The sequence below is a fragment of the Epinephelus lanceolatus genome, chromosome 12, assembly GCF_041903045.1.
Source record: "Epinephelus lanceolatus isolate andai-2023 chromosome 12, ASM4190304v1, whole genome shotgun sequence".
Taxonomy (NCBI): Eukaryota; Metazoa; Chordata; class Actinopteri; order Perciformes; family Serranidae; genus Epinephelus; species Epinephelus lanceolatus.
Genome location: NC_135745.1, coordinates 37,255,227 through 37,280,293, shown reverse-complemented (window position 1 = coordinate 37,280,293; position 25,067 = coordinate 37,255,227). Strand labels below are relative to the sequence as shown.

Below are 25,067 nucleotides of genomic sequence, written 5' to 3'. Positions count from 1 at the left end.
GTTTTTAATCCAAGTATAGAGGGAGAGGAGATGTATAACTGCAGCTGAATGAAACTGGACTACAAAGAGTCTGAATACAGACCAAATACAATTCTGTGCAGTCCTACGCAATGCCATGCAATCCCCTGAACTACACAGAGGAGCAGACTAACTGATTATACAACTTGTATAATTCAAAACAAGGTAACAGAAATAAACTTTAAGGATGCATCATTTACATGCGAGTGCAACCCAGCCACATATCTGACAGATTGATTAATCACAGTCTCGTTGGAGCTTCTTGCGATGAGCCACTGTTGCATAACCATTTTCCAGCTCTCAGACTAATTGTGAGCAATGTCAGGACCATTACTTCCTTATCCCTGCCCAAATGGCTTTGGTGAAAAAGAGATCCTAATGTACAAGGTTACATAATGTCCAATCCGCTACCCTGTCCCTTTTCTCCAAACACGAAGGAAACGCAGCTCTTGTAAAGAGCAGCTGGTCATGTTATGTCAGGCCAACTGCTGGAGGGACGCCTACTCCACGAGCCTGTGCCCACACATACACACATTTACTTCAAAATTAGGCCATGCTGCCCTGTGAGGCAGTGTGCTGATTTAGACCTGTACACCAGCACTACATGGCAGGACGTGACCTCAATAACACCGGGATATATTTGAGAGGGGCGGACAAGTCACCGCAAAAATAAAACCGAATAAACAGGACGCACTATGCTAATTATAATGCTTTTTTGGCAACACTTGTACCAACAAGAGATGAAAATGAAAGAAAATAATCTCATAAAAATGAAACATGTTGTCACCAGCATCCCTCTGGACCAATCAGTACCAAGTTATAACTTCCATCAGTGAAATATTTTAAATTCCTGAGGTGTGGTCGCAAGTCACGTGACTTGCACTTGAGTTATAAATTCGACTTTTGACTCAATTTGACAAAAGAATTGCAACTCGGCTTGTTCTACAACACCAATGACTCATTACTTCACTTGGACTTGAGCCTTTTGACTTGAATATACTTGATATCTTTCCCAAACCCCAAAGACATAAAAGTATGTTATTTAAAAATTGTTTATTTCCTTAATTAACTAAGATTAATGTTATTTATTCCCAGCAAGTCCATACTTAATTCCCCCGATCCACCAAACTCACAGCATCCAGTAAAGCTGCAGGGGAGAATCATGAAGAACTTCCTTTACATTACGATGCCCCAGTTGGAAAAATGGTACCAAAAATAATAGATATTTAAATTTAAATTTTTAATTTTGATTTTATATACTTTATTATTCCCTGAGGGGAAATTCAATTTTTTCACTCTGTTGTCAATTACACACAGGTCCGAACACACACATGCACAAACTGGACCTATACATGCACTAAGTGGAGAGATGTCAGAGTGGGCTGCCCATGACAGGCGCTCCGAGCGGTTGGGGGATTCGGTGCCTTGCTCAAGGGCACCTCGGCAGTGCCCAGGAGGTGAGCTGGCACCTCTCCAGCTACCAGTCCACGCTCCATATTTTGGTCCAGACGGGTACTTGAACAGGCGACGCTCCAGTTCCCAACTCAGGTCCCTATGGACTGAGCTACTGCCGCCCAAAGATAATAAACTATGCAGTGATCAACAAAAAAGTTGCAAGTCAAACATTAAGCAAGCTAATGCTGAGCTTACGTTAGCTAAGAACATTTTTAACAAACTTGTTTTAACAAATAAATATAAATTTTAAAAGCATTCATGGCTTTTGTAAATTAAAGATCTGCATTACATTTGTTGAGAAGGGCATTATGACTTGTTCAGGACTTTTGGACGGGGCTTGACTTGAGACTTGCAATGACTCAGTCCCGAAAATCCAACCAAGGTATTACGTGATGTACAGACAGATCCACAAACAGAGGCCAATCCATAGTCCCTCCCTGCCTTCACTAGAGGACAATCAGATTTAACGACTTGAGCACTAATGGCTACTAACCTTTCAAACCTCTGCATGGAGAGCGCCAGGGTTTTATTGAGCTCCTCGATGATGCGGCTGGGCGCATGCAAGCTGCCATACTGAAGCTGGAGCGGGTGACCGTGGCTCTGGTGAAGACTGGATAGAGCGGCGAGCTGAGAGGGCAGCAGAGTGCCGTGGTGGACGGGCATGCCCTGGGGAGGGGCACACTTTTGGGGGAGACTGCAGAGGGGATTGGGGGACGGAGACGGGGAGTTTGAGTCCAGACCCCCTGGAGGCACACATATCATCACTTTCTTGGGAGGCAGAGGTGGAGAGTGCTTTCCCCCGGGCATACAGGGCAACTTCATTGGCTGGCAAGAATCTAGAAAGTACATCAGGACAGAAAGAAGGATTGCTGAACATTTTAACTGGGTTAACTGGTGTTATGCATCTCATCCACAATAATTTGTTGGTGCAGACAGATAAACAGAGCTCATGGACGATCAGACACGGCTCAGACGTCAGCACAGAGCGGTGGGAATTAGGCCAGGGTAACGCCACTTTCCTCTGACTGACAGATTGACAATGACAGAGAGAGCTTGGCTGACCTAACCACAGGGGACTTTAATGAGACTACTATAATCCTGTGCACATGTGTGGCAACGCAGGTAGGGTTTAAAGCAACAGCAGTCATGGCTCATTTTTTTACAGTGGGGTAGTGAATTCAAAACCAACTAGAAAACTCAATAGATTTCTGCCAAGCAGCAGCTCGAATTCATTGCAGCCAATCTGAGCAATTCTCGTAATTCCAGCACGTGTCGCAGAAGTGTCACAGAAGCTACCCGTTTATTTGACGGGGCCGCGGCACGTTGCACAGAACAGATCGAGTTTTCCTGCTAACAGGCACTGTGTGAGGATGAATTTATTTTTAATAATCAAAAACACAGCCACAAACCTTTGATCTAAGTCATTTTGAACCGGAATTTGAACAGTACTAACTTTGCTACAGCACTGCAAAGTTGAAAATGAAAGTCTACAAAATAGGGCAGGCAAAACACGCCGCAAAACCGGTGTGGTATGTCAGCATGCGGAGGACAAAACAAAACCAGGCTTGAGGTGCACCCAGTGGAATTGTCCCTTCAGGCTCCCTTACAGTCAAGATGGGGATGAAGATAACAAAAACAGGGACTAATTTATCTCAGAAATTGCCTAACATAAATGGATCATAACATGTCGGGTATGGAATGAATCTGCAGATGACAGAGGCCAAGATGTGCCCTGCAATGTGCACATAAACAATTAGGCTAATCGGTCCAGTAGTTTGGGAGATTAGCTGCACACTCACACGACCCAACACATGATCCCCTCCTGGCTTATGTCAGACAGAGAAAAAAGCATGCATAATGAGTAGGGTGGAACAAATACTGTATGTTGGTTTGGAAAGAGGGAAACTGAGCAGGAGCTAGAACCACTGACCTGTGCTATGGTTTGGGATCCTAGAGAAAGGCTTTGGAGGGAGAGCAGGAGGCTGTTTGTGATACAGCGGTGGCTTGGCGGGGGTATCCTGAAGGTCACTAGAGTAGGTGACAGATTTCTTGGTGGGCAGGACCATAGATGACTTAATAGACTGCTCCTGAGTGCAGCCCCCGCCGTCCATCGAAGATCGGAACTCAACGGTTGCTAAACACAAAAAGAAAAAAGAATGAGCCTGACAAGCATCGAAAATGTGTTTGGCTGCACAAGAATGACACTTGCCGAGAAGACTGCTCAAACAAAGTTGAAAATGAACCCGGGGTGCTGAGTTTTGAGACAATGGGGAGTGGATTCAAAAAGCTAAGACTGTTTAAAGACCCGAGAGCCTTTTATCAGCACAAAGCAGACCAAGGAACAGTGTCAGCCGAGCAGTTTGACAGAACTTTTGCTTTTTAATTCTTTTACTGCGCTCAGACATTTGATGGTTTTTGCATGATCACATTTTAAGGCTGACAGTGCAATTCACAATGCTGCTCACAAATTCTGACAAACAATGCATTTCTATTGGGAGTTCTCCCCCATTCCCACATTTGACTGAACAGCCTTTTAAAACAGAACACCACAGGAATGCTTACCCCTGTATGATGTGGGGAGAAAGGTTAGCCTCTAGACTTTTTTAAATTCAGAAAGTCTTCAAAGGGAGTTTTTGCTATTCTCTTCTACCATTATCTCATATTTAAGTCATAAGTTGTTATTGTAACTGGCTGTCATAGAGACAGACTTTGAAAGAAACTCATTTTGAAGCATCCTCATGAGGAAAAATCTGACTGAATCTTTAAATTCAGCATTGAGATGGAGGACTCTGTAACATTTAACTCTAAATTAGACGAGCGATATGGTTTGGCTGGCGTGTGCCGCATAAATCCAGGAGCACAGAGCGCCAGTCAAAGACGACGACCAGTTAAAGCCGATTACAAACCAGCAGCCGATCAGATGAAACGTTGACACATTTTTGCCAACATAGGATTTCTTCTCCTTTTAATATAGTTCTATTTTTGCTCCTATGGATCTATTTCTATTTTGAGCACACCAGAACAGAATGTTGACAACAAAATGAATTGTGTGGTGCATCTATACATAAAAGAGATGTCAATGCTAATGTGACAATACAGCTTTCATAGATATATTAACTGTTTGATTTGCATGCATAAAAATAACCACTGCTGATCTATCAGACTATGCGCACAAGCTTTATTTTCATTATGGAAACTAGGCTGTCACTGGGCAGGAGAAATGAGCACACCTGGCCTGATTAAAATGCATTCTAAGGAGTGCAGCAGCTACTGTGCAAAAATAGAGGAAGGTAGCTATTACAGTTAATCAGTTTTGACCAATGTGGTGAGCTGGACTGCGTGGTGCAGATTGTACTTTAATAATAATAAAAGCAATACATTTTATTTGTGAAGTGCTTTTTTAGACCCACAGTGTAATATAAAAACACAACATCATGTATAAAAGACACTGCACGTACAGACAGTGATACAAAACTTCCAAGGAGAGGTGGTGAGCTTTGAATGAACACACTTATCTTTTTATCTTTCTACTATTTTGGGTCTGTTTGTAAGACATTTGTTTTGGCTTTCTTCTTATTTTTGGACATTGTCCAAAAAGCTCAATTTGACAAAGAAAAAAAAAACGAGAGGAAGGCCACACATTTCCTCATTTGCTCTGCTCACATCTTGGCAAGAGTCAATAGACTTTCTCAGCTTCACCAACTTTGTTTTTGATGTCCTGAGGCACAGACCACTCGCTGTCAGACTCGTATATTCACTGGCTTTGAATACGGGGCGTCTAAGGCACATCAAATCGAGATCAAAGAGTTTATAAAACCCCACAAAATTTCTATAATGAAAGATTATATCTCTAGATGCCCCGTGCCAAATCTTGAAGAGTGCACTTCAGAGACTACTGATTAATGAGGAGATGAATAACTGAAGACCTTCCAATTTAAGCGCACCACGTCCACCCTTTTTGCAGCTTCTACTTAAAACCAAGACAGTTTCTAAGTGTGTTAAATTAGACTGTAACTGTATAACATCAGCTTACCTTTTTCAAAGATCTCTTTCAGCACTCCTCTCTTGATCAGCTCATCTCTGCTCTGTCGCATTGACATCTTCCTCTCCAAAGCTGAAGGGGTAAAGGAAAAAGATTTTACATTAGTCAAACCTTTCAATAACAGACCTAAAAGAAGATCTCCAGATCCCCAGGAAACACAGTTTGCTATCACAAGCCATGGTTTTTAGTAGATTTTTATAAGTGATACAGGCAATACCTAGAAATCTGTGAGGGGTTTAAAGATAGCAGAGCGTGACTGTTGACAAAATCTCCATATCCACTGCAAGATTTTTTTCCTACTTTTTCTGGTTACTTTTGTAGGACCTTTAAGAGAGTATTGTTGAGAACACAAGAGCTGATGAAAAGATAACACAGGCATTATTTTATATTTTTCTTACTCTGAACAAACCCCATGAAAAGACCCAAACTAACCATGCATTCATTAGTCTTCTGTCTGTGGCATTCAGCCCCAAACCCATTTGTTCCAACTGAAGACCGAAAACAGGTCCAAAATACATAGTCTTTATTTTCAAGGGCCTGATACCTTCTTAAAACAACTGGGCACTGTGGCTTCTAACATAAATTATTCAACCATAAGTAAGTAGTTGTTTGTTGGGTACTATTTTCGGCTGCGGGTCAATACGTTTGATGGGCTACTGAGGAATTATACCAGCAGGATGGTGTATGAGGAACAGACACAAATTAAACTACAGTGGCCATGTTTATCTTAATGAATGAACATGTCACCGATTGTAACAATGTGGCGCTTTGAGTTTTAAATAGTTTTTGAAGAGCAATGGCAGCCCTTTGTCATTCCCACGGTGTCAGGTATGACAGTTTGGTGTGGCCATTGGCGTCTGATTCCAACACAAAAGCCACCCTTTAGTGTCTGTATGAGATTGACCAGGTTTTTAACTAACTCCCATGTAAATCGGCAATCCTAACAACTGGCAATCAACCGGAAATCCTAACAACCGGTACCGGTGCTAACAACCTAGGGTGAAAACAAAGAAAGTCTGCATAGGCGAATGGGTCAAATGGGCACAGGACTTTCACTCAGGAGACTGGAACTCGTGTCCTGTGTGAAACCGAAAGTCAGAATTGAGTTTTTTAAACTACATAAAATATTTACCCTAAGGTAAGATAAGATAAGGTAAGGTAAAACTTTAATGTCCCAGAGGGGCAATTTGGGATACAGACAGTAGTCATTGGTACAACAAAACAGACAGGACAATACATAAAACACAGAATCCAGTATCACACAGTGACAGAGGTAAATCATAGACAGTTAAGCCTAGCTCACATTACACGATTTTTACCGCGATTTTGGCGTCGCAGAGGATCTGGAGAGCCACCTTGGGTCGGAGGTGAGTCGGCAGATAGTCTGCCATGACGAGTCCTCATGTGAACAAGCCTACGAGCAAGTCGCCCCCTCATCTGTAACTGGGACTGGATATCTGGCATGCTAGAAAACTGGAGAAGTGTGACATGACTGACAAAGAGCATCAGCCAATGAGAGGCGGGATACGTCCCACGTCAGCACGCAGGAGGACGGAAGAAATGTGAGGAGGACAAACCGCAGGGTTGCCAGGTCCAGTCGCTTCTTTTGGGCTTGTTTCCATAGCCCTGGTTGCTTGTTTCTCTCCCAAGATCTGGCAACACTGATAAGCGAGCTGGCAAGTAACAACAACAATGGCGGCATCCACATGATCACAGGGAGCATGTTGTGTTTGGACCCAGGCCTGATTCAACAGTGGGAAGAATATCCAGCCTTTACAATGTGTCGTCTCCAAGTCAAAAAACGTAGTTTGGTGACGTCACCGCGTTATCTGGGGCTCTGTTGGCGAGGGCTCGGTGGAGAAATCTTGTGGTGTGCACACACAGGTTGTAACGCAGTTGGCGAGACTCCCGATGACAGAAACACACATCGCCAGGTATGAACACTCAAAAGATTACAATAGTCTCCACAATGCAAAATCGAGGTGAAAATCATGTAATGCGAACTGGGCTTGAGTGGTCACTGCTGGTTAAGATAAGCAATAGCAGACGGGACAAAGGACGATCTGTAACCCTTAGTGCTACATTTAACGAGGCAAAATGTCCGCTCTGATGTAAGCATCTGAAACTCAACATGAAGGGCATGTTGAGAGTCTGAGACAATAGGCCGAGCTTTAGAGGTGACCCTCTCATCATACAGATGCTGTAGGTTATTAAAAGTAACACCAGTGATCGTACAGCACAACTTGTTCTTGTTGCCTCACGTGACATACCTGTCAATTACGGCACATACATCTCATGTCATACTTTTTAACTTACTATTAACATAGCAAATGTTCTTATTTTAACCATATTTGTTTTCTAAACCTCATCAAGTAGTGTTGTTGCCCAAACCTAAAATAGTTTGTGGCAAAATTTACATTTCTTGTGAACACGGGTGGAAACTGAAAAGCCATCCCTATATGTCTAAAAATGAGGCTACAGGGGCACCTAGAGCATCATAGTTTGACTAAGCTGATGTATTTGACAAACTGGGAGTGAGAATGTGTTGACAATGGAGATATGGCACTAATAAGATATAAAAGGCTCTGGCTGCACAGGTGATACTTGTTAGTAGGATCAACTCATAGTTTTGTCTTTTTATGGAATTCAACAATAAGAAAATGACAAAATAAAGACTATCAGCAAACTTGTCATTTAAGTAAATTCAAATTTTTCATACTTAATTTTCTACTGATTTATCCGAATATGACTGTATCTGCAGTATGTTATTGGTCTTGCTGTTATATGTTTGTGTAATTTTACTTTTCTGATCTTCGGATTAGATAAAATTAAGAATTCCAAGCAGCCCCATTAAAATCCTTTGTTGTAAAGATAATCGATGAAAGTGTAACTTCTAATCCGAGCACCTTACGCTAAAAAAATCATAACCTTGATTAACAAAGGAGATAAAACACGGCAGAGTTATTCCAACAACACTTCTCATTGTAATGCATTATGCACAAGATAGCATGTCCCATAGCTACTGCCTCTATTTTTAGGCTTTAGAAGTCGAGGCACTTAACATCTTCTATTGGTACACTGAGCAAAAGCAGTTAAAAAAAATCACGTTGGTAATTTTGAAATCTGCCCCTGCATAGAAGCCAATTAAGGATGTGAAATGAGGATCAGCAACAACACTTGAGCACACGGCGCAGGAATGTCCCTGCAGGCCTTTGCAGCTCCTGCTTAAGAGGGAGATCACAGATTGTGCCATGTGTGCTTTACATATGACCCAGGAGTCCAGTCCCAGCTCAGTCAGCGGGCGCCACGTTCAATGCTAATACATCCTCAGTGTGGATTCATGAAAACACTGCCAGCTTGACCTCTCTTTTCCTTGCCCTTAGTCAGAACACAGTGGACTTAAAACCAACTGCTCAGAGTCCAAAATTAAAAAAACACCAATGAGAGCCATACAAATGTCAGACAGACAGGCCTCCAGGGCAGAAAATTGGATCCTCTGTCCTCCAGTGTTCAAAAATACCGCAGCAGAGCAAGTATCACCAAACAGTACGCTCCATTATGAGCTCCTCCAGGATACCAGATGTTCAATATCACTCAATACTTCAAAAGTTTTCCAAGAGAAGCCTGTTTGACATCAGCTCCAAGCCAGGAATTAGTTAAGCAGCGAAACATTTTTGGGGAGAAAAAAAATACGTGACCAAAATATCACCAATATGTCACACAAAGAATCGTCTCCACCGGAGCCCTAGGAAGTGGCAAATTGAAGGGTGTGAAATGAAAGGAAATTGCGCCATTTGTAGATGCTACTTGGGATGCTAATGCTGGCAGTTCCATCAAAAAGTGATTTTTTTTTTCACCAAGATGCAGCAAATTTAACATTAGGTCAAGTCAAGGGGATAATAGAGTTATCAAACAGTTGACCCAGAATCAACATAGAGGGATTTTTCTAACAAAGCGAATGCAGATGGGATTGTTTTCCACAAAGCACCACAGGCACCACATATTTCACTTCTTTGTACCTGTGCATTCTCAAACTTCATTAAAATTTACAACAGTTAAAAAAAAAAACTGAGAGGTTTCTATTAATAATGTCTGCCAGTTGAGCAGTGCCTGGATAATGAGGAAAGTAAACCTTGTAGTACTCTGAAAATTTAATCAAAACCAGGGATCTCTGCACCTTGGCAGTCGATTTTCATGAAACTCCCACAACCCTCTTTAAATGAGAAGCAACGACTTTGCCTTTGCTACTAATGTCAATAGCTTTTTTGGGATGCACACCACAAAAACACAACATGTGACAATCAGGTTTAAATATTCAGCCTCTATACCATCTCTTTTCATGAAATACAAGTCCTTCAATCCGGCAACAAATCCTGCATGAATTCAGCTTCTATTTGAGGCTTTCACATCCCTGTTACGGGTTATTTCGAGGGGAACAGCCAGTCTTTTAGGTGACAGACACAATGTTAATCAAAATGACAAATCTCTTTAAAAACACCAGCACCGACTCTTTGCCAGAGTGGGGAAACCCAGGGCTAAAAGGTCGACACTTGGCTGGCGGTGCTGTAGTATGTTCAGGGATTATACCGCTGTTTCATCCAAAATGAAAAGTAATTACTCAAAGCTTTATGACATAACTGCAATGCCACGAGCTGTGCACGGTTACGTAACACCATTAACTCAAAACGCTCGTGCGAGGATACGTCTTCAGATTAACAGATATTGTTTCCTCATAAAAACAAAACAAGAAAAAAAAAAAAAGAAGAAAATAAAATGGACGCAGCTGTTGCCGAACCAGCAGAGCATCGAGTCGGGAGTTAAAACACTGGCTGGTCTTGCAACAACATTTTGTTTAATATTTAATGAACACATTAACAGTGTGCAAGAACTGGAATTTCATGTTCATTTCATCAGGAAGGTCCTGTGAGGGCTGTACTAAAAAAGCACATTGACTGTGGATAAAAACTTTGATCCTGAATGTGATTGACTCACCAGAATGGCAAATCATCAGCTGTGGATATGCAATAAGGTCAGTTACTTGTAAACATACAGTGTTCATCCGACAGGTGTAGTGGTCGTCGATGAGGTGGGTGTACTACTAGGTACATGGGAAGGTTACTGAGGAGGAAGTAGGTACATTCTCCTGTATATTCCAATGGCTGTAACCCCATATACCTGCATATACCCTCCACTACATCACTGGGAACACTATCTGGAACATGCACAAAACTGTATTATAAATCTATACCAGGAAAACAATGCAATCTTTCATATCAGAGCCAGAAAAGCAAAAAAAAACATCCTTTAAATCACCTTGAATATCAACCAAGTTCTATTTTGAACAGTCCACCATGACCCAAGTGGTGTCCAACACTGCAGCCACTCAATCTGCACCAAGATGAGAAGATTAGACGCTCATCGGGGAGACTCAGCTGAGAGCATATTAAATGAAACTGGCATATCTGAGTGCAGCCAGTATTGATCTGAGAACACTACACTTAGTTTTTTTTAAGAGAAAATATATTCCACTGCGAAGTGACCCAGATAGTCAGAACACATCCTACCCACCCTGAGGCACAGTAGCTCAAAGTGGAGGCTTTTACTGAGGCAATTCTCTCAGCCGGAGCCTGACAAAAACTGTATTAAAACTTTCATGGAGTCTTTTATCAATGAGAAGCTCAAGCGTTAAGGCTCACACGTCAGAAGCTCCGATGCGGCTAAACGTGACCTTGATACTTAAAAAGGATGCAGCACGTTTGTAATGTCACGGTGGTTTTTCCTCTTCATACAGGATATAATCAATGAACAGATTATGCTATTAAAGGTTACAAATAGTGCCTTTAGATAGACGACTGCTGTTCATAAGAAGATGGTAACTAATTGGATTAGAAACAAAAAATGAAGATAACATCAGACTAGCACATGCGTGTTCTTTTGATGAATCTCCGCCTTGTGATACGAGCTCGCTGTGAGAATGTACTGTGCACGATAAGACAGCGTGATAAGACAACCAACTGTCAGGCCCTCCCTCCTTCCCTTCCTGAGGTGAAGAGTACAGTCCCCCAGAGCTGGCCTTCATCTGCTTAATATCACAACATATTTATAATCCTCTACTGTGCTCAGTGTCCAATTATCTACGACAACATCTGCATGCCCAGTGGCTGGTCTGCTCCCCGCTGACACAGGAAGCATAATCAACAGTAAGGCTTCACAGCCAACTGCAGAGACGAGAAGACAGTACGCAGGGTCGTGTATCGGAGCAGTGCAGCAGGAAGCGCGCCACTTTGTCTCTAATGAGTGAACGTCATGTGCTACCGTACAGCACATTTCCCAAGTTTGTTAGAGCAACAGGTTGAAAGTATTCGCATGATAAATGAAGTCAGATTTTCATCATAATCATGTGGCAGCAGTTTTCTTAGATCTGTTAAAACGAGGTCATCCCATCCAAGGCTTTAAGGCTAGTGGATAAATAGGCTGCCATCTTAGCGGTGACAAATTAAATGAGGGCAAATACACAGCAGTATGTCCAATGTTCCAGTTTTAGAAACACAGATCAATAGCTGGGGTTACGAGTCAACACAAGTCGATACTGTTTCCGAGATGAAGTAAGCTAAATCCTGTGTCCCTAAACACAGCTGTCATCACAACAAAGTGCTCGTTACAAGAGGACTAAAAGTGTGTAAATAATTACACAGAGACATCTTTCTTGGAACAGGTCTGATAATAAGCAAAGCATTATGAAACTGCTTTCTCCAGATGATTTTTTTTTTTGTTCATTTCTGCTCCAATTGAAGGTGTTGTTAGATAACATGCCTGCTTAAAATCCACTCCATGCTTCACTCTGTTGTTGGCTATTCATGCAAACCACTGGATTCAATGCTGCTGAAACCACTGAATGGAATATATTATGTGATACTCACCCAGATAACAACAGGGTGCATTGGACATTCGGGCACGTGGACCAACACACGTTACTCTCTTTTTGTGAATAGTGCAAAAATGAAAATATTCAATGGCATTATCAGCGATAACTGCTATTTGCAGTGCAGAGTGGGGCCAGCTCGCTAGCCAGTGGAACCCTCTCACATGCACTGACAAGCACGCGTAGCCAGACTAGCCACAACATTGGACAGAGAAGCTTGGAGTACACACACAGAGGGAGCATGACTTCATTCTCTGCTCAGGACGCCAACATTCCACTTTATCTTTACATAGTTGCTTGCTGCTATATTAATGCTCCGAATGTCCCATACAGCACCTTTAAAGCAGCTCTGTTGATTCATCCCCACTCATGACCCCTTTCACGTTACACATTTGTGGCCATTTGAGCCATTGTTTATATAAAAGTATTTATTTGTGCAGCTCTAAATCCCCCTTTAAGTGCAACAGTCCATGAGTTGACCGCTCCGGTTAAAAATCCCTGAGCCACTTCCTGTCATTTGAATTTACTGCGCTGGCTAACGCTTGTGCGACTTGTACTCTTCCACTGCCGGCTGCACAAGTGCAGGCCACATTTCTCTTGTTTGGGGCTTTAAAAGTCAGGTTCACGCTCCTCGCTGAAATTGATGTGACAGTGTAGCGGCGTCACTGCGGCTGAGGAACCTGCCCGTGCATTGGAGCTACTTGGAAGGCTGCACACAAGCCTACAGCTCCAAACGATGCCGAAATTCCACTTAGAGGCCGCTCCAGTGAGATATGCTGGTGGGTTATAATCCACCATCATGCTGCCATCAAAAAGGATTGAATAGAACAATAGTAGCAAAAGAATTATTTGGAGACAGTGGCGTTATGCATACAAAACAAGTGGATAACAAAAGCGATGAAGAGAGCTTTATCACTCAACCCCACTGTGCATTAACACTATTGTAGCAGAAAAAACCCTTTTGTTGCCCAGCTCTTCATTGTTGTTCTTCACCACAACAGGGGAGATGCTGTTATCATAGAGCATACACGATTGCACCAATAAACAGAAAACATCGACATGATTGTTTCATCAAGTGCACACTCGCTATTAAAATACAGTAAAACATCAAAAAGTCAAGCGTTGAAAGCTAAAAAAAAAAAAAAGATTTCATCAGCACTTTTGTGTCTTGCTAAAAAGACCTCGTAGTCCAGAGAGACTGCTGAAGAGCCGGGGGGACCGTGTTAGGGCAGAAACACAAACTACAGCCAAACAGCACTTTGGGAACAGCAACAGTCAAATCCTTGCTGAAAGGTAATATCAACTAAAAGTCAAACACATGTTTATGCCTGTTGAAAGTGATGGAGATGACAGGTAAGAGTGCAATGAGGCAGCCACAGCACCGAGGACTGATTCATTCAGGACATTCACACCTGAAAGATGCTAATTTAACAGAACTAAATTAGAACATCCTGTCGTGTTCAGACCGGATACAGGCCTCAGTGCAATTGCTCATCCTATACACGGCAAGCAAGACTTCTGCTTCCACACCGCAAGATGCAGTCTGACAAAGTGTCTCCTCCTGTTCACCGGGCTGACGCTAGAATCCAGGATGTGTCAGCCGAGGAAAATAAATACAGCCACATCTGAGGAGAGCATGTCCTTCACTCGTCCCTGACAACACTGGCCTGCGAGATCAAAGGAACTCTAGAGAGACCTCAAAACACCAAAATCCAACGCTGCACTTTTGCTGAATCAATTTGCTGCATTTTCAATGACCCTGGAGACTGAAACTTAATACCATTTTCTTTTGGCCAAAGGATACACGCTGAATTTCCTCCCGCAACCAGACAGGGTATAAACTAACATGGTTGTTTATATACATGTGACACTTGCGTGTTTTGTTCTGCTGCTGTAGAATTAAGAAAACAGGTCATTTACCAGCAGAGGTCTGCTTGAACTTCTCACTCTTTTTCTTCCTCCACTTCCAGGGCTTGAGGAGGCGCCCCAGAGTGGCAAACTTGCTCCGACGACGGATGGGTGGAGTGTGGGTGCCGGAGACCAAGGACTCAGAACGCATGGCGGCCAGCCTCTCTACTTCCTCAGCTGTAAGGGAATAAAAAAGAAAAACAGGGTCTGGTTTAGGTTAGGATGCAGAGGAGGTGATATTCTGGTAATCATGCAGGAGAGCTCACAGTGAATGCAGCAGACACTTTTGCTTACAAAGATCCAAGCGGTAAGAATCTGTGCCAAGTGGCCTTCCGAATTCCCTAGTAACTGGATGAGGTTGGGAGAGGATAAACAAACCTGCATATCAGATAGCATTACGCAGGATACGCTCCGAGTCTAAACAGTTTGAGGCTGCATCACGCTGAGAGGTTGGCGTTAGCTTGCCAAAACACACTAAACAGACTGATAAGCACCTCATTAAAGGGAAATCTTTCTACTCCTCATCAAATATTCACAAGACCCGGCCCATTAGACTTTCACATACCGTTGGATATCAAGAGCCGAGAATGTTAAACATTTCTCTCTAACACGAACTATTAAATGAAAAAGTGGATCCGTGTTATGTTTGAAAGACGCTGCGATCCAGGACTACAAACAACCCCACTTACAAACCACCAGACACCAGGGCACACAAACTGTGGCAAAAGTTGCCATGTGCTTAGAAAACAAAATCTAAGGTTTGCAGCTGCAGAAGGAAGATCATAAGAGGTGTTCACACTCAAATCTCTGACACAAACAGCTTGTGAACAGATCTAAAAAATGAAAAATGCTAGCAACAAATAAACTATAATGTGCCTTTGGATATGGAGCTGTTTTTCTACTGTGCTCTTCTGTCTCCGTACAAACTGAGGAAACAGACATTTAAGTACTCTTTCAACAGCAGTATTAAAGGTAGGAACATGCCTTTACTCTGACAACCCACCAGCTGAATGTAATTGTAACAGCGCTCACAGATCATACAAATGTTTCATATTTCTGACAGTAATTTACCATCTGTGTCTTCTGGGTAGCCATTAAGTTCCTTACAGTATAAAAATCAACTTAAAGGGACTTTATGGTTCAGTAGGTAGCTTTTATAAAGAAATATCTTTTGTCACATTTTCTCACTCTGTCACAGTAGCGCATGAGGCAGATGATCAGTGAAAGAATCTGGCTCCCCTGGCTCTTTCTAGCAAGAATCCACAGCACCTGAATGAAACAACCAATCAGAGCCAGGAGGAGTCTCTAACGCAGTGACAATCACACATGCACCACCACGCTGGTGTACACAGTAGGTGGAGTCTGCACACCATTTGATGGGTATCGTAGCTAGCAGAACAGCGGGATCCGCTACATTTGAGTGGCGAGAGCGGCGTTTATGTCACCATGACCACATGGCTCACACAAACACAAACAAATCGAGGGAGACTGATAAGACAGAGAACTGATTAATGTCATTCCAGCTTACTGAAATCAAATTGTGAACGTCACTGTGCATGCAGGAAATTATTTGTCAACCACGAAAGCTAACGTGGCTTTTACCCTGTCATTGTCGTTTGTTTTGTCAGCTGAAAATCACGTGGTTGCTACAGCTAGCTGGCACGTGACATTCCATTAAAACAACCTTCCAAGCCCTCGCCGTTACATGTTAAGCTGTGCACCTGTGCACTGAAATGGAGCAGACGCACTGCCCGCTGTGGTGCCAACAACAGCATTTACAGCACAGACAAATAAACAGTAGGAGATCATCGACGAAAAACTTGCTTTCACTTTAACAGGTCTTCTGTTTACTTGACTTTGCAGTGTTCACTGTTGTCGGCAGCACAGCGAGCCGAGATTGACACTGCGTTAGAGACTCCTCCTGGCTCTGATTGGTTGTTTTCACTCAGGTGCAGTGGATCCCTGCAAATGCCATTAGGAGCACTAGGAGGAGACTGTTTTTTTTTCATATGATTTATCTCATGTACTACTGTCAGGATGTAGCTACAGTATCAGCAAATATTACAATGTTTTTTTTTATAAAATTCATCGACTGTAGCTTTAATACTTGCTTGAGATGAGCTTTGTATAACTTACATCACCATGTGCAACGATATGCATGAGATGTTAAGATTTTTGGCCTTGTGGGAGAAACAATAATCCGACCGGAACAACAATAAACACAGACATATCACTTCACTCAGACAGCTTCAAGTCTGCACAGAGTGAATGAGCACCAATGGCTGAAAAGGTAGGAAAAATATTCAGAAACCCAAACACACAAAAGGCCAAGTTATCACGACTGGGTCTGGAGAACAGACTGGAGTCTGGATGTAAGAGGTGACCTCTAGCACAGCGTGTCCTATCAGTTGTCAGTGTCACCACATTGCGTCAGATCATCACCCATGACATGCTGTCAGCGAATGTGCTGCCGGCTCCCTTTTGGATGATTACAGCACATTCACATTCATGATGTTTGCCAACATGGACGTATCACTTTGCCGGGGCCAGTCACCTCCCCAGGGCAATGGGACAGCAGGATAAATAATGTGACAGTAATGCGGCGGAAATCAGTCCCACGGACCATCAATTAAATGCTGTGGCGCCTCACAGCCAACCATCTTAGCAATCCTGCCACCATACTACTCTATAAATAGCTCCACAGTCGATACTAATTGAATCCAGTAGAGATTCAAATGACTTCATTAGAAGTCCGAGAGCTCGATAAAGACAGGATGGCAAAGAACTAAATCTAACCTAAGTAACATCTAACAGCCAAGTAGCAACTACTTCTATGTATGATGGACAGAATGATGACATATTTTATTCTTTAACTTCAATAAAACACAGACAAACTGAAGAACACATCACAACATCAAACACTTCTTTGTAGGCTTCAAACCTTCCAGTCTAGACGTTGCTGAAATACATATCATATTGACAAAAGAGGCAAGCTTTTGAGTTTTGGTGCATTCTGTGAAGATGAACCATCTGCATCTGTCTGTGCTGTGTTTAATACTACCCAGTCTGTCTTTTACAGGCAGAAAACACACAACCAGAATGTCTACAAATGAAGTGCATGCCGATGCAATTAATCACAGTCTTGACAAAATCCTGGCAGAGGAGAGACAAGCACAATCTGCAAATTAAATAAGGGGGAAAAAGGAGAAAATCCTCTCCCAAGTATCCAGGCTGATTAAAAATGTGGTGGTGTTTTTACAAAAAAGGCAGGTGACCATTTTATCAGGCAGCACACTACTCCATCTTCACCATGTTGCATGTAACCTACATTCCCAACTACTGTAGCACAACACACTGATGTGGCTGCTGCTGCTTTTAATTAAAAACACTTGTTTGCATACCAAGATGGCTGAGTGATGATGTAATGACACTGAACTGGAAATGGCTTTGTGTACACAGCCTGGATAGTTTCATGCCATTTCAATGACACCTATAGGATCAATAGGCACACTGAAGAGCTTCCCATATAATGAGACATATTTTTTTCATGATGCAAACCAACAAGTAGCATTTCAAGTGAGAGCCCAACCCTAGCAGAAGTTCTGATCCAGTCAGAGGCAATCTCCACAACAGCAACAGCCTCTTTGTGTTTAAAGGTATACACTGACCCACTTTCACAGAGCATCATCACACAGGCAGACACATCAAGGAGACGCAAAGCACACTGGATGATGATGATGGAGCGCGTAAAGGAGCCAAGAGGCATGGCCATCGCCTGATAATGGGAGCAGATCCTGGATGGCAGTACCGCAGGGGCTACTATGGGCGAAAACCACACAAGCACAAGCCTCGAGCCTACATACTCACCGTCCTGCGTGTCGTTCCCGCGGCTGCAATTGCTGCAAATGTGCTTTATCTCTTTCCCGATGTGACAGTGGATCGTAAAGGGCATGTTGTTGTTGTGGTGCGGATGCTGGCCGTGCCCTTTCTTGTTGCTGAGAGACATTATTTTGACCAGGCTGAACGCCTTTTTCTTAGGTTTCTCCACCGCTACGGGCGTTTCTCGGCACCCCGTGGAAAGCCAAGTGCCGTGCATGATGGTGGGCGCTGGATCCACCGTCGGGTAATTGGCCGTCTTGAACATTTGGAGACGAGAAAACGGAGCGGTGCGCTGTGTTAACGACGGTGTGTGTGTGTGTGGGGGGGGGGGGGAGGGGGTTAAAATTAAAGGGCCGTCAATTGAGTCCTACCTAGCAGCTTCCATCGAGCCCAACAAAAAAATCAGCCGCTCGCTTCTCTCTGCTGTATCCCCACACCTTTACCTGAGATCCCAATAATGTGCAGCTACTTGGTTGCGCAACGCAAAAGTCGCTCCCGCTGCTCCCGCTGCTGCTGCTGCTGAGAAAAAAAGCCCTGCTGCCAGATCCAAGTGAGCTAATAATAAAATAGAGGGTGAGTAGTGAATGGCAGTGACTACCTCTCCCTGCCAGAGCTGTAGACTGCAGTCGGGTTGTAGCTAATCCACGATTAGTGGAGCTGAGCAGTGAGCGCCTGTGATTGGCTGCACGGTGCGCTCCTCTAATAGGCCAGTGTGGACAGAGGAAAAGTTGCTGTCTGATAACAGGATTGCAATAACTATTGTTTTTCAGCAAGTTAAAATATATGCCACCCCCTTAATGCACTTTATAACAGAGGTAAAAGCAAAAAGAGTGAGTGAATGAGTTATGATGTGTTTCTGGTCTGTCCAACATATTTATTTTGATTGATCCAGTGTAATCTGAAAGCATAGGTGTGGATTTCAGAGGCCACAGTGCTTACACCATGTGCATTTATCTCCCTGATAAACATAAAAGTAGCAGATGACTTCTGTTTTGACAAATTTAAAGAAATTTGCAGCATAAATTAATGTCAAATCACGTCTGTCTTCACGCCAATATGTGATAATCCTGATTTCTTACCAGGTGTAATTTAATTTAATTTTAATTTTTAATTTTATATACTTTATTAATCCCCGAGGGGAAATTCAATTTTTCACTCTGTTGTCAATTACACACAGGTCCGAACACACACATGCACAAACCGGACTTATACAACACACCCTGGCTGCCAGATTTGGGCAACTGAAGGCATCTCTAACCTTGGTGATTTTTTTGATGGATCCACAAATATACAATAGTCAAAAACAGGACTTTTTCCATTACTTGCAGATAAGGGATTTTGTTAGGAAGGACACTACACTACCCTTAAATCTCAAGTCCTTCATGCACAGAGCAGCTTTTTTTTTTACTACAAGCACCTACACAGACACCTGTCACTTGAAGGAAATGTGGGAAAAGGAGCTCAATATAAATGTTACAGATGATAAATGGGATGATGCCTAGGAAAGTGCAAAACCCTCAAGTTATTTGTAATAGAATAAAAGCTATTCAACTGAAGATTTTACACAGAGCGCATATATCCCCTTTCCAACGCCATAAATTGATTGCAGACTTCTCCCCTCTATGCTTTAAGTGCAAAATAGACAGGTAGTCTCACCCTGTCTGGTCTTGCTGGAAGATGCAGAAGTTTTTGGGATGTTATAGGACAGGAAATTATTTTAAGACATGATCCAAAATACATGCTACTTGGTATATGAAATGGTTTTATTACAGCATAAATGAATGCAGGATAGGCACAAATTGGTGCATACAAATTCACCAGAATGCAGTGAATTGAAGTGTTTGATGCTCACATTTTCTGGCAGAGGACCCTCTGTCCCTTCAGTTTTATATGTTAAAACTAACCTGATGCTCTTGTCTGAAAGACTGTACTTGTGAACTGAGTCTATCTTAACAAAAGACATAAACTCCAAAAGGGATTAACGCCACACATTAGACAATTTGGCAAATCCAGCAAAAGATGAGAAGTAATTTAGGTGAAGTGATTTCCTTTGGCAAGTCATTGTCATCAAGTACTATACAATGAAGGGGACTGGACCAAAAAAGAAGCGCTGTGGTAGCTCAAAGCTTTTATGTTGATTTTGAGTTGCTGACAATAACAGTGGACATTCTGTCTGAGACCTTGTTACCAAGTTATCATGTCAGTGATACCAGCCAGGTGCTCAACACACCTGATTAAAATGATATGGTCTACTGTCATAAAAGCCACACTGACATCGACTACTGTTAGAATTTAGCAGTTAACCGTTGTATCTGCATCTCCAATGTGTGGGATTTAGCAGGGGGGAATTATGAAGCGACGGACCATGGGCCACAGATATGCCAAAGGCCCCACCACCTCTCTGAGTGGTGGTTTTGCCTCTTTTTTTTTTTTGTTTTGCAGGCCTTTAGAGTTGTTATACGTATTTTTGTGCTTTTGTGTTTCTTTGTAGTCGTTATGTGTCTCTTTCAGGTTAGTCTGTGTCTCTTTGTGGTCATTTTGAGTCTCTTCATGGTTGCTACATGTTAATTTGAGCGACACTTTGGCATTGACACTGTGGGACAGTGGCGAAAGTTACGATGGGCCCCAGTGCTCACCATTGTGACAGGCCCTAGTGCACATTATCGTGCATGGTTTGACAGTTGACACAAATAGAGACTTGACATTGGACAACATCAACATACATATCACCCAGCAATCATCATTGCATATTTGACAAAAATATCAAGAAAAGTAAGAAATTAATCATTTAATTCAATATTTTTTATAGTAGGCTGTATTTATAGATTTTATAGGTTATGAAGAAAAGACATATAATTTTGTTTTAGACAGCTACTGAATATTTCAAAAAAGAAAAAAGAAAACCATGACGCAGATGGGTTTGCCTTTTTGAGGACATTTATTTTATAACTTTTTTTTTTTCTTTGAACACAGGTAGATTTCTAAGGTGGCAATCTGAATCACTTGTAAGGGGCCGCTCTCTCTATGGGTCCCTCCACCTCAGGGGCCCCAATCCAATCGCACTGCCTGCACTGTCTATATTTACTCTCCTGCTTTGGGCTCTTGGGCCTGTGCCCAGTAGGCCTGTTCAGTAACCCATCCCAAGATTAAGGGGCATCTATTGGCTAAAATAGTATATAATATTCACAACCAGATTTTCATTAGTGTATAATCACCTGAAAATAAGAATAGTTGTATTTCCGTTTCCTTAAAAAAAGAAAAAGAAAAAGAAAAGCCGTTTTTATCTACATACAGACTGGGTGCTCTTCCAAGGGATCCACCATGTTGTTCTACAGCAGCCCAGAACAGACACACCTGACACTGGCCCCAGACAGGGACATTTGTGTTTTTACATCAGCCACCGTAGTTTTCCACCACACATGACACATGGGAGAAGTTTCAGTTCTGCATCCTCACCGCTAGATGCCACTGAATCCTAAACACTAGACCTTTAAATCACACACTAATTATCTGAGCATATGAAACAGTTGCAGATGCATGGCACGTACACGTTGCCTATCAACTGATTCAACATCACCCACAGATGACATCAGTGTATGTCCTCCACATTTATCCACCTGTCACTGACGCAAAACTGGCTACAAAGGCTAAAAGATTAAGTGCTGTTTTGAGAGTCAGTTTTGAGTGCAAGGGGGCAACTGAGGTGAATGCAAAATGAATCGCTATCCAATTTATAATGACAGACAATAACAGACAAGAGCTGAGAGAATTAAAATCAAAGAAAAGAAATGCAGCAAAGGGACCGTAATCAGTGATCACAAAGCTCAATACTTCAAATGAGAGCGCTCAGCTAAAAGTAACAGCATGGCATTAAATATTCTGTCTTTACATCACATATTCCAAACAGCAACTCGGTTGATCCCTGAAGTTACTGGGCACATGCTGGGGTAATTGATAACATTAATGGGCAGTTAATGAGGCGTTAATCATGGAAAAGATAACGGACCCCGTGGCATTTCCAGTAATGTTTCCTACAGAGCAGTGAATGGTCGTGGGTTTGGGATGGGTGGATGGGTGAGGGGGGGTATCTTTGATGTTCCTTCAATGAGCTGCAGCTTATTCCAGTGACATCAAAGCCCTCTCTGAAATGAGGGACAGAGGCACTTGATTTACTCCCACCATGGTGCAATGCAGCCGCTGCCCTCAGTTGCCTCTTTTTCAGTGCAAAGTTTCGCTCTCTTACACTTATGTGCGTTAAACTTTAGGAAACTGGCGAGAAAGAGCTACTTTTGTGTCTGAGAAACATTTTGTGACAAAGGGTAAGAGGTTAACGGATAAAGGAAGTGTTTGCCTGGCATCAGGTGTGTGTGTGTGTTTGTGAGTGAAAGAGTTTAAGAGGCTTTAAACACTCAAGAAATGCATGTTCCTTTCTTACTGCACCCCTAGTTTCATAAACAAGAACAGTGATAACCTTTCTCTCTCCATTTACTCCCATCAGTGCACATTATTCTGCCCGTGGACCTTATCTTAAAATGTACTTAAGGTTCAAGCCTTAAAGCTGGTATTGGCCTCAAAAGTGTGTTGACTTATACGGGCCTATATCTTGTTAAGCTCCAGGCAACTTCCGCCTCAATTTCCTATTAGATCACTCTTACAAGAATCAGATAATTAAAGCTACAAGGCAGGTCATTTGTCGGCTGCGAGGAGGAATGGTCGCACTCGGCAATGTGGTTATGTAACTTCTGTGTCAGGCAGTGTTGATCAGTGCTGCGGCACAACAGTTCTCTTAACTCACAAGGGAAGAAAGGGTGAACACACATAACCTTAAAAGTGGTTATTTGATATAGAATTATTTTACTCTGAAATATATTTATTGTAAGTTCCCACTGGTTGTCATTATCCCTCTCACAATACATTTTCATATTAATGTGAAGAACTGGTGTCAGAATTATGAAATTAAGCTCTTTATATTGCACTTTGCAGAATCCCCTATTGCTGTACTGTGTAATTATAGCTATTAAATTACTTTGGTTTTATTCTTTAACTTTTTATTGAGGTTATTTCCCATGGATGGCTGCTATTGTGACCCCTGCTGTCCACAGAGGGGAGATCGCTTTTTCCTTTTGTGTTGGTATTTTTGTTGAGCTGTAAATGTGGTTCTTTTTTATGACTTGTATTTTATTATTTTAAGATATACTAATCAATGGGATCACATACTATACAAAATGCATTCTATTCCGTAAATGTGGTTCTTAGACGAGGACCAGAGGGCGGGCGCACATTACACCAGTTTTAAAACCGCTGCATTGGCTCCCCGTGCGCTTCAGGATTGATTATGAGGTTCTTTTATTAGTTTTTAAATGTCTTAACGGTCTTGGGCCATCTTATTTATCTGACCTGCTTTTATCATATCAACCCTTGTGGATCCTGAGGTCTTCCAGCACAGGCCTTTTAATTGTTCCAAAAGTCAGAACAAAAACCCACGGGGAGGCTAGATTCAGCCATTATGGCCCACACTGATGGAACAGCCTGCCAGAGAACATCAGGACTGCAGAGACTGTTGATGTTTTTAAAAGGAGGCTCAAGACTCACCTTTTTAATTTGGCTTTTAACTGTTTTTTTTTTTTTTTTTACTCTTTTAATTCTTCTATTATATGTTATTTTTATTTTCGAATGCTTTTAAATGATTTATTTTTAAATCTTTATGCATTTTATTATTATTAAGTTTCTAAATCTTCATTTATTTATTTATCTATTATCATTAATGTTATTTTATTCTTTAAATCTTTAATTCTTTCTAAATCCTTACATTTTTATGCATTTTATCATTATTTTATCTCATACTTGTTTTATCTTATCATATTGCCTTTTAGTCTTTTAGCCTTTTAGTTTTTAGCTCCAGTGTTTCCTCATGGGGGGCCTCCACACTGAGAGGCGTGTCCAGTCTGCCCATGGGGACGTCGCCCTGGAGATCCCTCAGGCCCAGGGGACTGGGGGGCTCTGCACCATGTGTGGAGTCTACCCCAGTCTGTCTGGGTCAGGGTGGTCTCTGTGGCGGCATTCCCTGTGGCCGTAGGCTGTGACACCTCTCAGTGTGGATAGCTCCCCATAGGTGGTTCTTTCCTCACTTGATCCTCAGTGCCCAGCCATGTTATTGACTACTGACTCTGTGTGTGTGTGTGTGTGTGTGTGTGTTTGTGTTTATATGTGGGGTTGGGAGGGGAGGGTTTTCAATATGTATGTTGTATATTTACAATTGAGTATGTGACATTATGGAATATAAAAATAACTTCCTTTGAACTACCTTCAGAAATGATGTCCTGATATTGTTGCTGTTAATTATTTGGGTTTATACTGAAAGTTTCAGCTTTGTTTATTAGCTTAAACATAATAGTTGAGTATTTTGAAGTTCAAAAATCACTTTACTTTGCAACAGTGGGAAGATCAGGGATGTGGCCTTTGTCAATTACGCCCCAAAGCTATGGAACACACTACTTACAGATATGAGGGAAGCCAGCTTGCTTAATACTTTTAAGAGAAAGTTAAAAAAAAACGTATCTGTTCACTTTAGCCTTTAACTAGCTCTGACTTCCTGATACAGGTCTGAAACTTTCTTTTTATGATTTATTTTTCCATTTACGTGTCACGCTGCTGCAACTCTTTCAAAATATTACTCAGTTCTGTTTTATGTCCATTCCGTCTATTTTCATGTAAAGCACTCAGTGCTTAGATGATGCTACTGTTACCCTATTTAATTATTTATACAAGCATCTTGAAGGTACAAAAACTCATGCAAGGCTTTTATTTGTAGATTTCTCCTCAGCTTTTAATACTATACAGCCA

At 42.1% G+C, this 25,067-nt stretch overlaps 1 protein-coding gene across 4 annotated transcripts in view; it reads right to left on the bottom strand.

The window, feature by feature from the left end:
• Positions 1-25,067, bottom strand: part of LOC117271850 (phosphatase and actin regulator 1-like) — a 71,957-nt gene that overhangs the window by 15,317 nt on the left and 31,573 nt on the right. The window contains exons 1-5 of one of the 4 annotated variants that reach the window (XM_078173383.1): positions 18,668-18,804; positions 14,358-14,522; positions 5,507-5,587; positions 3,404-3,607; positions 1,967-2,309 (exon numbers count right to left, since the gene is read on the bottom strand). In XM_078173383.1, coding sequence (XP_078029509.1) covers positions 1,967-2,309; positions 3,404-3,607; positions 5,507-5,587; positions 14,358-14,496 — 767 coding nt within the window. In that variant the 5' untranslated portion in view covers positions 14,497-14,522; positions 18,668-18,804. Of the gene's footprint in view, positions 1-1,966; positions 2,310-3,403; positions 3,608-5,506; positions 5,588-14,357; positions 14,523-18,212; positions 18,805-25,067 lie in introns of those variants that run through there. The other 3 variants (XM_078173384.1, XM_078173382.1, XM_078173385.1) reach the window with 3 other exon arrangements.